The sequence below is a fragment of the Pagrus major genome, chromosome 11 (genome assembly GCF_040436345.1).
Source record: "Pagrus major chromosome 11, Pma_NU_1.0".
NCBI classification, from domain to species: domain Eukaryota; kingdom Metazoa; phylum Chordata; class Actinopteri; order Spariformes; family Sparidae; genus Pagrus; species Pagrus major.
In genome coordinates, this window is record NC_133225.1 from 15,632,343 (window position 1) to 15,645,240 (window position 12,898).

At 41.6% G+C, this 12,898-nt stretch overlaps 1 protein-coding gene across 1 annotated transcript; it reads right to left on the minus strand.

Annotated features, from left to right (window-relative positions):
* Positions 1-1,817: 1,817 nt before the first annotated feature.
* Positions 1,818-3,550, minus strand: dmrta2 (DMRT-like family A2). The gene is made up of 2 exons (XM_073476939.1): positions 3,104-3,550; positions 1,818-2,702 (listed from the first exon to the last, which is right to left on the minus strand). Exons 1-2 carry the CDS (start codon positions 3,548-3,550, stop codon positions 1,818-1,820), a joined length of 1,332 nt encoding a protein of 443 aa, XP_073333040.1.
* Between the last annotated feature and the right edge of the window lie 9,348 nt (positions 3,551-12,898).

Here is a 12,898-nt window from a genome sequence, read left to right on the forward strand (position 1 = left end):
CTTCTGTTGACTTGATTTTGTATTGACTGTTTATATGAATGAGCTCGACCTTTACACCTTTTATATTTTTTTTTAACATTATTGTCGGATATATATTGTATTTGTAGGGTATGTGTACAAACAACTGCTCTATATTAAAGCAGAGGGTTAGATATCTGTATACTATTATTTAGAGTTTATCTGATAATTAGATTTAATGAAAAGCAAAATGGATGCGCAAACCGACCAAGGCCTGCCCATCAGCTGAAACTGACAGTGACAGTCTTTAACGTCCTTTAATGATACATTTTTTTAAAAGTTATATTTTATTCCTCCCTGTCAGTGTCGACATTTACAACCGCTATAATACGTGTGTGCTGCAACATCAGGCATGTTAGGAGGAAGAGCTAGAAGGAAAACATATTGTACAAATTATTATTGTTAGTATTAAATGTTTTAGTGGAAAAAAAAACACTTTATGAAATGTGCGCAATGTGGTGCTTCACTCAGGCTCGAGTCATCCGCATGCTGTTGACGGGCTGTGGCAAAAAAACAAAAAAAAACATATCATTGTGTTTTTAGGGGGGATATTCAGTGCAAAAACAGAAATAAACTAAGGCTGCTGTCACTGAATAATGTGCAATTGTTCTTAAAATATCTATCTATCTATCTATCTATCTATCTATCTGTCTATCTATCTATCTTTATTGTCTTAAATGAAGACTGTCATTTCCTTCATGATTTATCAGTAAACACCTGGCAGCAGCAGCAGCAGCTGGATTTACTGCCTGAAGTCGAATGTTTTGTTTTTTGCTTCTTTTTTTTTTTAAATAAAAAATGACCAGCCAGAGGCCGAAATATCTGACACATTTTGAGTTTTCTTCTTTAGTTTTCGATGCGCCCTCCACAGATGAAAATGTGCTCCACGTGAAATGTCGACAGTGAATAATGAAACGTCTCCACTTTCTTTAAAATAACATTTATTTCCAGCATATTCATACAATGTGACAGCACAGCTTGTAACATTTGAAGAGGAACTGACTTGATCCAGCACTTTGTCACAAAATATTTGAGCTGACTAACGGATAAATGAAAAGTCAAATATAGCATAGCATTTTATCATATTACCAAATGCAAGATATAATACAGGCAGGTTGGAAAGGAACTAAAACAAAAACAAACAAAAAAACGAACGAAGGTGAGAGAAATGAAATAATACATGAGCGAGAAACAAGAGGATGGCATTTACACATCATTAGTTTTACACCAGGAGAGAGAGTTAACATCCGGAGGCTACGTGTTATAATAACTTAATTTTGCCTCGTTTTATATCGTGTGAGAGGTTTTGAAAATGATACGCACTTCAGTTTCATCAACCAGCTGAAAAAGTCACAACTCTCAAATCGATAAATCATTTCTTCGTCTCTTTATTTTATTTTAAATCCTGCACAAATAAAAATTACAACAAAAAAAAATCAGCAATAAAAGCACATATATGTTTCAGCCTTTTGTGCAGCCGGGTTTTTAATTTTTTTTTTAACTTTCCCAGCTTGGTCGTGATTTATTCTGGAATGTATAAATATCTTTTTCAGCTTCACGTTGTTTTATTGGTGGATAATCAGGTGGGGAATGTACTCAAACATATAAAATCATTTTTGAAAATTACACATAAGTGAGTTTAGTTTTTCTCCCTCTCAGACCATTTGACTACAAGCCAGATAATCCTATTATGTACAGTAGACTGTAGCCAGAACACATCACAGATTTTTCGCCAGAATATTCAACACTTGTGGCTACAAATACAACGGGAGTGTGTCTCTATGGTCAGTCCAGCAGCCTCACTGTTTCTCTGGCGTGTTGTTGACCAGAGGCCCGTACAGGCCGCTGGCATAGCCCTGCTCCTTGTGTAACATTGTCCTGTCCCTTATCAGGTCGCTAAAGGCGTAGTCCATCGGGGGTCTGAAGCCCAGAGTGGGCATCAACCCGGTGGTGGAGTAGGGCGTCATGAAAGCCAGTCCCCGGCTGTGCGCAGAGTAGGCCAGCCGCAGCGGGTTCAGTCCCAGGTGGGTGCCCAGAGGATAGGTGCCGGGGTCGGCGCCGAAGTGCGGGGCGTTTGGCTGCAGAGGAGAAAACGCAGAGCGGTTACTGAGCGTCATGGCTCCGGGTAACATGGGCCTCGTCTGGGCGGTTGTGGACGCGGAGGACGGAGGAGGTTGCTGCGCGTTTTGGAGCATCCTCTCAGCCGTCCACGTCTCATCTGGCGCGGCCTTGTTGGAGCCCTGAGCGCCGCTGTTGTTGAGGATCTGCTCGATGGCCTGCACCACGTCCTTACCGCAGCCCTGCAGGACGAGCTCCAGGACGCTGCGCTTGTGGCTGGGGAACACTCGGGTCAGGATGTCGATGGCGTTCATGTGCCGGGAGGCCGCGGAGGACGGGGAGGGCTCTTGTTCGTCTTTGTCGGTCTCGGAGCCGGAATCGGAGCCGAGGGAGCTGACGGAGCCGGGTGTCTCTCCTCCGTCTTTTAAAGGCTTGGACACGGGTGAGCTGATGAAAGACTCGCTGTCTCCGTTCTCTGAACCCGAGCCTCCGTGCCGGCCGTCTGGGGACGAGATGCCCGGGGCCGAGTCACTTTCGGTGGAGGCCGGTTTCCCACCAGTCTGCTGCGCGGTGGCGGAGCCGGACAGCTGGCTCTTTGGGAACATCTCATACTTCTGGACACTTGAATCTGTTGACGCAGTCAGAACATCACAGTGTGTAAGACGGGGGGACAAAATGTAATGTTACAGTCTGCTAAGAGTGGAGGTCAGAGCCGGTGACCAGCCGGTGGGCAAAGGAAATAAAAACCTAATCACGCAGGCCGCAGTTTAACACATGTCTATTAAACAGACTACAACATGAACAGCTGTCAGCTGCACCAAATAATAATAACATGCTGACTGAAATCACGGCTCTGAGCAGTGTGTGGCATCCACAAAAAAACAGGCTCCTAACAGCTTATACATGAAAGGAATGATCCAAATATCTAGGCCAACCTTAACTTAATCCCTAACTATTACTGCTGCCTTGCTTGTGTTTTAAGGTGATATTACAGAAGCTTCTCTACCTGCTCTAAAATAACCCTCCACTCACCTGAGTTGCTCTCGCTGCTGACGGAGCCGAACACCTCGTAGTTGGGCCGCGGGGGGATGATGCCGTTGGCGGCGGCCAGGGCGAGTCCCTCGGCCGTGCCGTAGAGCAGCTGCAGCTCCCGGGCTTCGTTCTCCTCCTGCGCCTGCTGCCGCCGCAGCGCCACCTGCGCCGCCATCACCCGCTGCCTCTCGGCGATTAAGGTGCACTTGGCGCACATACAGTCCTTCCAGCGGCAGTAGCGCTTGTGGCCTTTGAGCGCGGACACCACGCCGTGGTTCCTGCAGCGGGCACACTTCGGGGTGCGCGGGTACTTGTCCGCGGCGCGCAGGATGAGCGGAGGGCCGCGCAGCAGGGTGCTGGCCATGGACACCGGGATGGAGGAAGCCGATGGGTGGACCTGCGAGGCAGAGGAGACTGTGGGGAGCTCCGGTCTCAGATCCATGCCCGTGTTTCTCACTGATGCAGCTGAACTATAAACGAGAAAACGCTTCTTTTTTTTTTTGTTAAATAAACGATCTGTTTAGGTCAAACTAGCGATGAGACGTTCACATCTGCTCAGCTGTTCTCAACATCTCTGGGCAACAGGTGAAGTCAGCGGTGTCTGTCTACTGACGAGGTTACCATGCAAAAAAAAAACCCAAAACAAAACAAAAAAAACAACCTATGATCGAAACTCTAATGGGAAGTGTTCAACGAGTCTGGCGAAGAAGCCAAAACTGTGAAGATACAGTCGACTTTAAATCCGAGAAGAGCAGGAGGCGAGAGGAGCGATCATTCCTCCCCGACAGAGAGTTCAAACTGTCCAGGAGGAGCCGAGCTTGTTACTCGCCGCAGCCTGAGACACTAACTTCCTCCAGAGATCGTCAGTGGATACAGATCCCTCTCTCCCCTCTCTATTGTTGCTCCTACGTTTTCATTAGACAAATTTGACAACAATGTGGCGTCTGTCATTGGCCAAAGGGGGAAGGAGCAATCTGATTGGCTTGCCTCTTTTTTTTCAACTGTGTCCACCTGAGTTCTTCTTCCAAATATCAAGTGTTAAGAATCTGAAGGGAGTTCCCGGAAAGCTAAAAATCGATGCTGTGCACTTTTCCCCAAAACGAATTTTATAGATTTAAAACAATAGCCTGTGTTCTTCTTCCATTTATTCAGCTGTATGAGAGGATGGTACGCTGCCAAACAGGACATGAGAAATAAAACAACAACAACAAAAATAGCCCTAAAATGAAGAAACGTCTCATCCCTTCATATGACTTTGTGTATATTTCTCAAGTTATACCCTGTCTCATTTGGCGACATGATCGTTGTGAAGTTTAGATGTGTTTATGCTTTTAATTACAGACTTTAGGACTTGTAGCGCTTCCCCCCCAAAATAAAGATGTGCGTGACTGTAATCTCATCAGCCTTGGAAGGTAAGTATGGTTTATTTTATTGATACGAGAAGAGAAGATTTGATCTGTGAGAAAAAAGTCTATATTTGCAGGAGGTTATTTATTGAGGGCAGAAAATGAAGCTGTCGATGATGATGAATGGTAAAAAGAGCTGCGGAGAGTTTAACCCTGTCCGAATCAGAACCTCGTCGTCTGGTCGCTTCATGCAGCCTCACGGAATATATTTAAAATGTTTAAATTACAAAGAAGTTTCCCGCTTTTGTTTCATTTAGTATATTTAAGAGAAAACCATGTGAGTAACCACACAAAACTTATATTCAAAATAATATTGTTATTATTTTTAAATCTTTTCCTGAGTCTTTATTTCGTTTTTCACGTGCAATGTGACCATATCTCAGATGAAATTGATCGATAATGATAATTCTTGGCTTGACACATTTTTTTCAAGAATGTTTTTTTGAAATATATATTTAGATTTTTTCCTTTAATCGGTTTCAAACACGTCGCGCCGCACAGCCACGCCAGCGTGTGACAGGTTTGTTTTGTTCCGCTTTTGTGTATTTAATCGTTTAATTAATTACAGAAACCAAACGAAATCATTTCACATTTTTAATTGTTTAATTAGCATATTGTTTTGCGAAACATTGTTTATTGTTTACAATTTATTGTTGTGAATGTAAACGCAGATTCCTGGAAATAATTGATTGTTATTGTTGATTGTATTATTTCATATGTTTACGTCTGTATTTTCTCAGCCTAACATATTATGTTTATATTATTATTATTATTATTATTATTATTATTATTATTATTATTACATTAACAACAACAAATAAAGCCAACGAATGATTAAATAAAGTAATTAAATAAAGTTGTCTCTCGCCGTCTACATTAGAATTAACCACCCCATTCGGATTATATACAGAGACATAAATATAAAAATGTATTATTTCATTAATGGCAAGAAAATATATATCTGATTGAAGAGAGAAGATGTTTCTGTCGTTTTTCTTCATTCTTAATTCATTAATTTCAAACTTTATCAGCGGGAGAGAGAAAAAAAAACAGGATGAACGAATGATTTCCTCCGTCTTCTCATTAAATGACTCACTGCCTCCTGTTATTACCTGGCTGACGGTAATACTGTAATGCTTCCGGAGATTTGAGGAGTCGACGAGGCGCAGGGCGAGAAAAGGGCAACTCAACGCAAACCACCTGCTTCCTCACCTGTTCGCTCGGGGAGATAACTCGCGCGGCTATTTGAATTCAGATTAAAAAGTTATAGATGTTTTTTTTTAAATTATTTATTTGTGGGGGAAATCAACAATTGTCAGTCCCTTGGAGGACGATAACAACAACAACAACAGTCTTAGTGAAGAAGCTGATGAGGAGTGGAAATGGCTGCTGCTGGGTTGTGCAGCCCTGCCTCTCTTTCTCCCCCCCCCTCTCCTCTCCCCCCTCTCTCCCCCTCCTCCCGGGCTCATTGTTTACTTTCTGAATCACTGTAAGCAAATGCCATCTGTTTCCCTCGCCGCTGTCATCTGCACCTTAATTACCTAGCCAACAGGCTAATAGAGACGATATTAAAACTACATCTTTTTGACATTCAAAGTAATTATCTGCATGGGCGACGGGGCTCCGCTCGGATGCGGAAACCGGCGCGTCCCGCATGGTAAAGTGATAGTAGCGAAGTGCGGAGAAGGGCCCCGGCGCTCTGCGGGGAGATTACAGGCGAACACTCTCACCTCGGGAGGAGTGACTGGAAAATAAAATTAAAAAAATACAGCCTGCGTGTCTCATTAAAGTGCGGCTGCTCGGCCAGGAAAAAACGAAAAGGGAACAGTTGAAGACTTGAGCCGATATATCACCAGTCTCCACTGATGATGAGATTGATTTTTAAGTGGCAATTACTTGGACTTGACACGTGTTTGTTGAGATATAGAGAGAATCTCTACACGTGAGTTTTATTCTGAAGGGGTTTCCGCTTAAATTAACTCTGATGTGCGGGCCGCGCAAAACTTCTCTCATTTTATTTGAGAGAGAAATATGCATTATGATAGAGGATTATGTTCTCTATTATTCCTCCTGGGCCAATTAAAAAATGCCCCCCGCGCAATTAAAAGTGACTGTGAGCACTTAGAAAATCCAACATTCTTTGAAGCACTTCATTAGGCCTATGCATCAAAAAAACTGCGCGATGCTTTTCATTTCTTTCAGGAAGGCCACAGACGAGTGGGTTTTTAACACCCTTTTAAGATCACAACAAAGGCCATGCTTGACCCAACATATGTAGCAGCATGTTTCCGCTGCCCCTGCACCCCGGTGCGGCTTTCTAGCGGCCTCTCCCACTGCCGCTGCCCCGCCTGCAGCCCGGCTGGGCCCGGGTCCCCTCCCGTGCTCTCCCGCTGCAGCAGCCGGCTCCGTCACACAGAGGCAGAGGTTAGAGTAGCAGTTAGACAAGAGGCCGCCGAGAAAAGAAACGCACGGGGTTTTTCTTTTTTTCTTTTTTTTTTCACACAAGTATTTACACGCTTGACGGGCACACCGAGCAGGCCCGGGCTTACAGACAAGAGGCTGTTAACCTGCCACTTCACACCAGCTCCACTGCGGCCGGGACACGGATCAGACTAAATGCATTCCTTTAAGGGCAGAGTCAGGGGAGCAGTGGAGGCTGGGGACACAGAAAACACTTTGTTAGGGTCGTTTATAACCTGCTGTTTATATATACTGACACACAACAGTCACACAAAGCTTTACAGGAGCATAGGGTTGATTTTTAATCACATCGGGGATACAGGGGTCGTAATGTGCTCACTATTGTCTATTAATGACACGTGAGAGCTGTAATTAGTCATTATTAGCAATTACACTAATACGAGTGTATGGTAGTGACGGATGGAAGATGTATTCAGGCTCTTTTAATGAAGTAATCTTGAGTAATAGGAGAAAGTAAAAACACTCAGTGTTGTATAAAGTGCACAAAAGTCATAAGTCTTAATCTCGGATATTTAATTTCCAAGTTTCCCATCAACATGTTGGATATTAAATGTACTGAAGCAGCATCTCAAAAGTAATTTTCTGGCAGTAGAAATGTACTTAAATATCAAAAGTGCATGTAAAAGTAAACTACACACAGGATCAGATGATCGGCTCGAATAATCGGCATTCTGTTTGATTGTCAGATTGCCGATAAAAATAAAAATAAGGGATTTACAGATTACATGCTCTCATGCCACATGTGATCGGTAAAGTAACTTGTAACTAAAGTTATCAAATAGAAAAGTAGTGGAGTAAAAGTACAACATTTGCCTCTAAAATTCAGGAAGTAGGCTACAAAGTAGTACAAATTACAAATACCTTAAAATTGTACTAATGTACAGTACTCGATTAAATGTACTTAGTTACATTCTTCACTGAAAATACTAAAATACTGTAATCAAAATTTGAGTAAGATTACAAGCGATATTTGAGTAAAATGAAAGATATTGTGTTAAAATCTGACTTTGGTAAAAGTGAAAGTCACTCATATGAATAGTGCTTGAGTAAAAGTCTCAAAGTATCTGATATTAAATGTACTTGTATCAAAAGTACATGTAAAAGTAAATTATACAAAGGCCTGTATGTTCTGTGTCGACTGATAATCGGCTCCAATATTCGGCATTTTCTTTGGTGCCGAATAAAAAACACAATTCAAGCTACTGATGCAGCATGAAATGTGTAAAGTAATCAAGTAAATGTAGTGGAGTAAAAGTACAATATTTGCCTCCAGAATTTAGGAAGTAGGCTATAAAGTCACAGAAAATGGAAATGCTCAAGTAAAAGTACAAGTACCTCAAAATTGCACTTAAGTGCAGTACTCAGTAAATGTACTTAGTTACATTATATCACTGAAAATACTAATATCCTGTACTCAAAATTTAAGTAAGATTACCAAAGAGTTATCAGCAAAATGTCCCTAAAACATGTTAAATAAGTATGTATAGTGCACACTAACAGTACTAATACATACTTATTTTTCGAGTATGTTATTATATATTATAATACTGGATTGCACGTTTGGGGAGTAACGGCATACATGTAACGAGATTACGTCATTAGGAACCTAAAAAAAGATAACTGTATTCCGGTGAAGTTACAGATAAAAAGATGTAATTAGATTACAGAAACATTCAGTAAAAACAAAGGGGGGATTATAACAGGATTACAATTCTAAAATTAAGAATAATATAGTTATACTTTTTAATATTGTAGTAGTAGTTAATATAATACAGTGTAGTTTTTAAACTACTTTTACACACTGCTGGCTGCTTCAGTCAGTAAAAATCCACCATGTTTCATAATACTATATAAAAAATCAGCAAGCAACTGCACCTGTGCAGTGAAAAAAGGATCATAAAATGGAAATACTAAAGTAAAGTAAAGTAACTTGAGTAGGCTACATCTGGAGAACAAACTCATATGACTGGCTGGTTTGCATTCAGCCTGCAGTCCAGCTCCGCAGAGGTCACAAAGACAAACAGCCACACAGGCTAAATTTGAGTAGGATTGGCTGCTTGAGGCCAAGAGGCAGCAAACACTTGAGCTGAAGAGGCAGACAGAGACTGAGAGAGGTCTCTCAAGCATCACTCCTCACCCGCTAGAATAACACTTATTTGTAAATGGGGGATAACCCTGCCATGGCGTATGAATATTTCAAAGATCTGAAGGGTCCATCTCTGCCAAGGCTGTTGGCTCTCTCTCTCTCTCTCTCTCTCTCTCTCTCTCTCACACACACACACACACACACACACACACACACACACACACACACACACACACAGGGAAAAAAAATACCGTTTTTGTGCCCCCGAGGTAGGTTGGCAGGGATTATCTTTGTTTAATGAATGGGCTACAAGTGTTCATCAACACGGCGAGATTATTGGGCTCTCTCGCTCTCCCCTTCTGCAAGCCCTATAGTGCCATATAACTCCAGTGTGAGCGTGTGTGTGTGTGTGTGTGTGTGTGTGTGTGTGTGTGTGTGTGTGTGTGTGTGTGTGTGTGTGTGTGTGTGTGTGTGTGTGTGACAGACACAGACAGACCTACACACTGCAGCCAATTAAAATGCACTCTCCCCTGCTCTATCCCTCCACATCTGCCTCCTTTTCTCCACCGACGAATGGCGCAGAAAAGAAGGAAGCTCATGAATAGGCGCTCATTGAGATCACAGATGGAGTATGGCTTTCTTTTTGCAAGAAATTTGAGAAACACCATTGTCCCCAATCAAAACTCAATGTGTTCGCCTACAATGGTGCCGGCTTTGAGCTCCGCCGCTTCAATTGGCCTTGTTTTTGAAACTTGAAGTGTTCCGCACAAAGACTTGGCCCTCCTAGATGTCACCACCGCCTCGCTCCAGTGTGTGTGTGTGTGTGTGTGTGTGTGTGTGTGTGTGTGTGTGTGTGTGTGTGTGCGTGTGCGTTCAGAAAGAGAGAGAGAGAGGGGGGGAAAAAAACACAATTAATATGAAGCTGTAATTACTCCCCTTCACGCCACTGCACCCATTCAGGACCCCACTGGCCCATTTATTGCTTTATCCCATGCGGCTGATAATCCGAATACCTCAGGTTTTTATAAGGCCTCCACTCAGGAACTACATTACTATAAATGAGCCGAGCGAGCCGACAGAGGCTGCACATGCAGGACAGAGAAGTGAGCGCAGGGATGAATTAGGAGCCAGTTTGTTAGACTGTGTTTGACTTTCTGAGCGTTAATATTATTAAAAAAAAGCCTAAATGGTGACAGATGTGCGGGGACTTTAAAGATAATTGCAGTTTAATGATTCATTAAAGCGAACACGCCTTTATTAATACAGTCACTCATATTAAATGATATCTAGGCCTGATTATGTTTGTATTCGCTGTTTTCCAAATTTTAAATTTAGATGATTATTTTGTCGTGTGACAGATTTGAGGATATTTTTAAGCAGTTTTAAGATTTTTATGATTTTGTTGGTTTTTTTTATTGTTCATCCGAACTTTATTTTTACAGCTCGAGTGCAGGAGCCACGTTTAAACAAGTCTTTAATGAGACCAGGTGTCACAGCACAGATGTAGTGTCTCTCCATCAGCGCCCCCTGGTACAGGCAGCACCAGTACAACCAGCAGGCAGGGAGGGGATGGTTGTACTGGTGTGAAGAGGAAGCATGGTTTTCGTTATTTGGGGGAAAGAAGAATTAAAAAATAAATTAATTAAACGTGTTTGTAGACACAATTGAATAAAATTAACACACTTTCCACCTGAGGAATGTTTCCTCCAGCATCACACCAACAGCGCTGATTGATTTCTTAGTTTAAGTTACATTAATAGCCGATATTTCTTTATTTCAAGGCAAATTTCTTCTGTTTATGTTCATTTCTGTTCGTGTTCAAACTTACTTTGTCAGTGTAAGCGTTTGTTGCCATCAAAGCCACTTTAAAGTGAGTTGGATTAAAATGGACTGTCAGGTGGTGCTGAATATAAAATCAATCACAGATTCTTACTCATAAATCGTCATTGTTTTTGGTCCATTGGCCAACATGAAAAGGATTCACTCAGGTTTGTATGTTGATGTTTTTGTTTTGTTTTTTTTTTACAGTAAAAACATAATTAAACTCCAGCTTAACAATTTAAGAATACCTTTAACACAAATGAGTGAGAATGGCAGCGTTTTTATATGAATTTGTTGGAAAATACAAATTCACCAGGACAGTCATGTTTATATCATCGACAAGTGAATACAATACATTCAGCGGCTTCACGAAAACAGGAGAGTGTCTGCACAAGTTCTCTGGTCGACACTTTGTTTTTGTTTTTTTGTTTTTTAATTTGTTTGTTTGTTTGTTTGTTTTTGAAGGAGCACAATAACCCTGACAGCAGACAGCACGAGGGAGAATCCACAGAGTACACTGTACAAAATGACAGATAAATAAAGATATCGAGTTAAAACATTAACTGACACCCATACAAATAATACTTGAGCAACAGTCTTTAAGTATCTGATATTAATTCAGTTCAATTCAAAACTTTATTGCAGAATCACAGTCCAGAAAAAAGACAAAATCTATAATAAAAACCGAAATATAAATATAATATAAGTCCAGACTCCTGCAGCAACAAACATTTCACTTGGCTATTCCTTCTCGGTCTCTTAGGTAATATTCTCAATGCATCATTATAATCTTGAAGTCTCCATATGCTTGCTTTTCACTTAAATGTACTTCAGTATCAAAAGTAAATCCAACATATCCCCATAAACTGTGGGTTGACCTATTATTGAATAGGCAACATTTCTCTGATTATTGCAATCCAATTGCCGATTAAATACATTACTGCACAAATGTGCTTTGGCTCTGCTGCAGCATGCAAATTCTTAAGGTAACCAGTAACTATAGTAATCAAATACATGTACAGAGTTAAAAAAAAAAAAGTACAATATTTACCTCCAAATTGTAAAACAATGCAAATGTAAAAGTTTCAGACAATGGAAATACTCAAATAAAGTAGAAGATCCTCAAAATTGTACTTAAGTAGAGTACTTGAGTAAATGTACTTAGTTACATTCCATCACTGAGTATTTCATTACAGTCTCTTATTAAACAGAATATAATTCAATCAATGCATGCTTTTACCTAGGGGAGACCAGGGACAGTTGTAACAGCTACTTGTTGCAGTGTATTTGAATTAAACAATGATTTGTTGATATATTGATGAAATGAGGCCTGTCTGACTGATCAGCACTGTGGAGTACACATAATTAAATCTGGTCTCCCTTGAAATAAGTGTCCATGTTTTGAGCCTTTTAAGAATTTAGAGACAGATTTTTCTGCAAGGAAAATGTCTTATTTCTAATTTTATTTCCAAGATAAAACACAAAGTCCTTCCATGTCTATTGTGTCATTAACAAACAGCACTGTGAACACAGAGAGAGACAGAGAGGGGAAGAGACGACCCCCCCTCCCTTTTGTGGCCAGCCAACAGTTTAAGCTGCATAGATTCTGTTTCTTTGGGCAGGGCCGGCGTGTCTGAGAAAGTAAACTCGGGGGTGACCCTCCAGGTTAGGCCAGTCTGGGATACGAGCGGGGGGATCCTGTGATTCCGGGGAGCCGCCGTGCTCGCAGATCTCCGCGGGTCCCACTTCAAAAGGAGGGAGGAGAGATCACTTGTGTCAGGAATTTTGTTCCCTCGCCAGTGGGCTGCATTCTTGACCCCGGCGGAGCTGGTTAAACATCGTGGACCGCTTTCCTCCTTTGTCGCCACAGAATCAAGACAGCAACCTGATGTTGCCACCACTGAATCTGTGGCAGGGAAGCCGGCAGAGTAAGCTCATTACCACACAGACACTTTCTCATCCCCCTGTGTCAGAATGAAGGGCTGCTGCTGCTGCT

What these genes read in the sequence shown, in the direction of transcription:
- dmrta2 (XM_073476939.1), bottom strand. Translation starts at nt 3,550, where the DNA reads ATGGATCTGAGACCGGAGCTCCCCACAGTCTCCTCTGCCTCGCAGGTC. An exon ending in GCGAGAGCAACTCAGGTGAG is followed by an intron (nt 2,703 to 3,103) that starts TGGAGGGTTATT and finishes GCGTCAACAGAT; the next exon opens with TCAAGTGTCCAGAAGTATGA.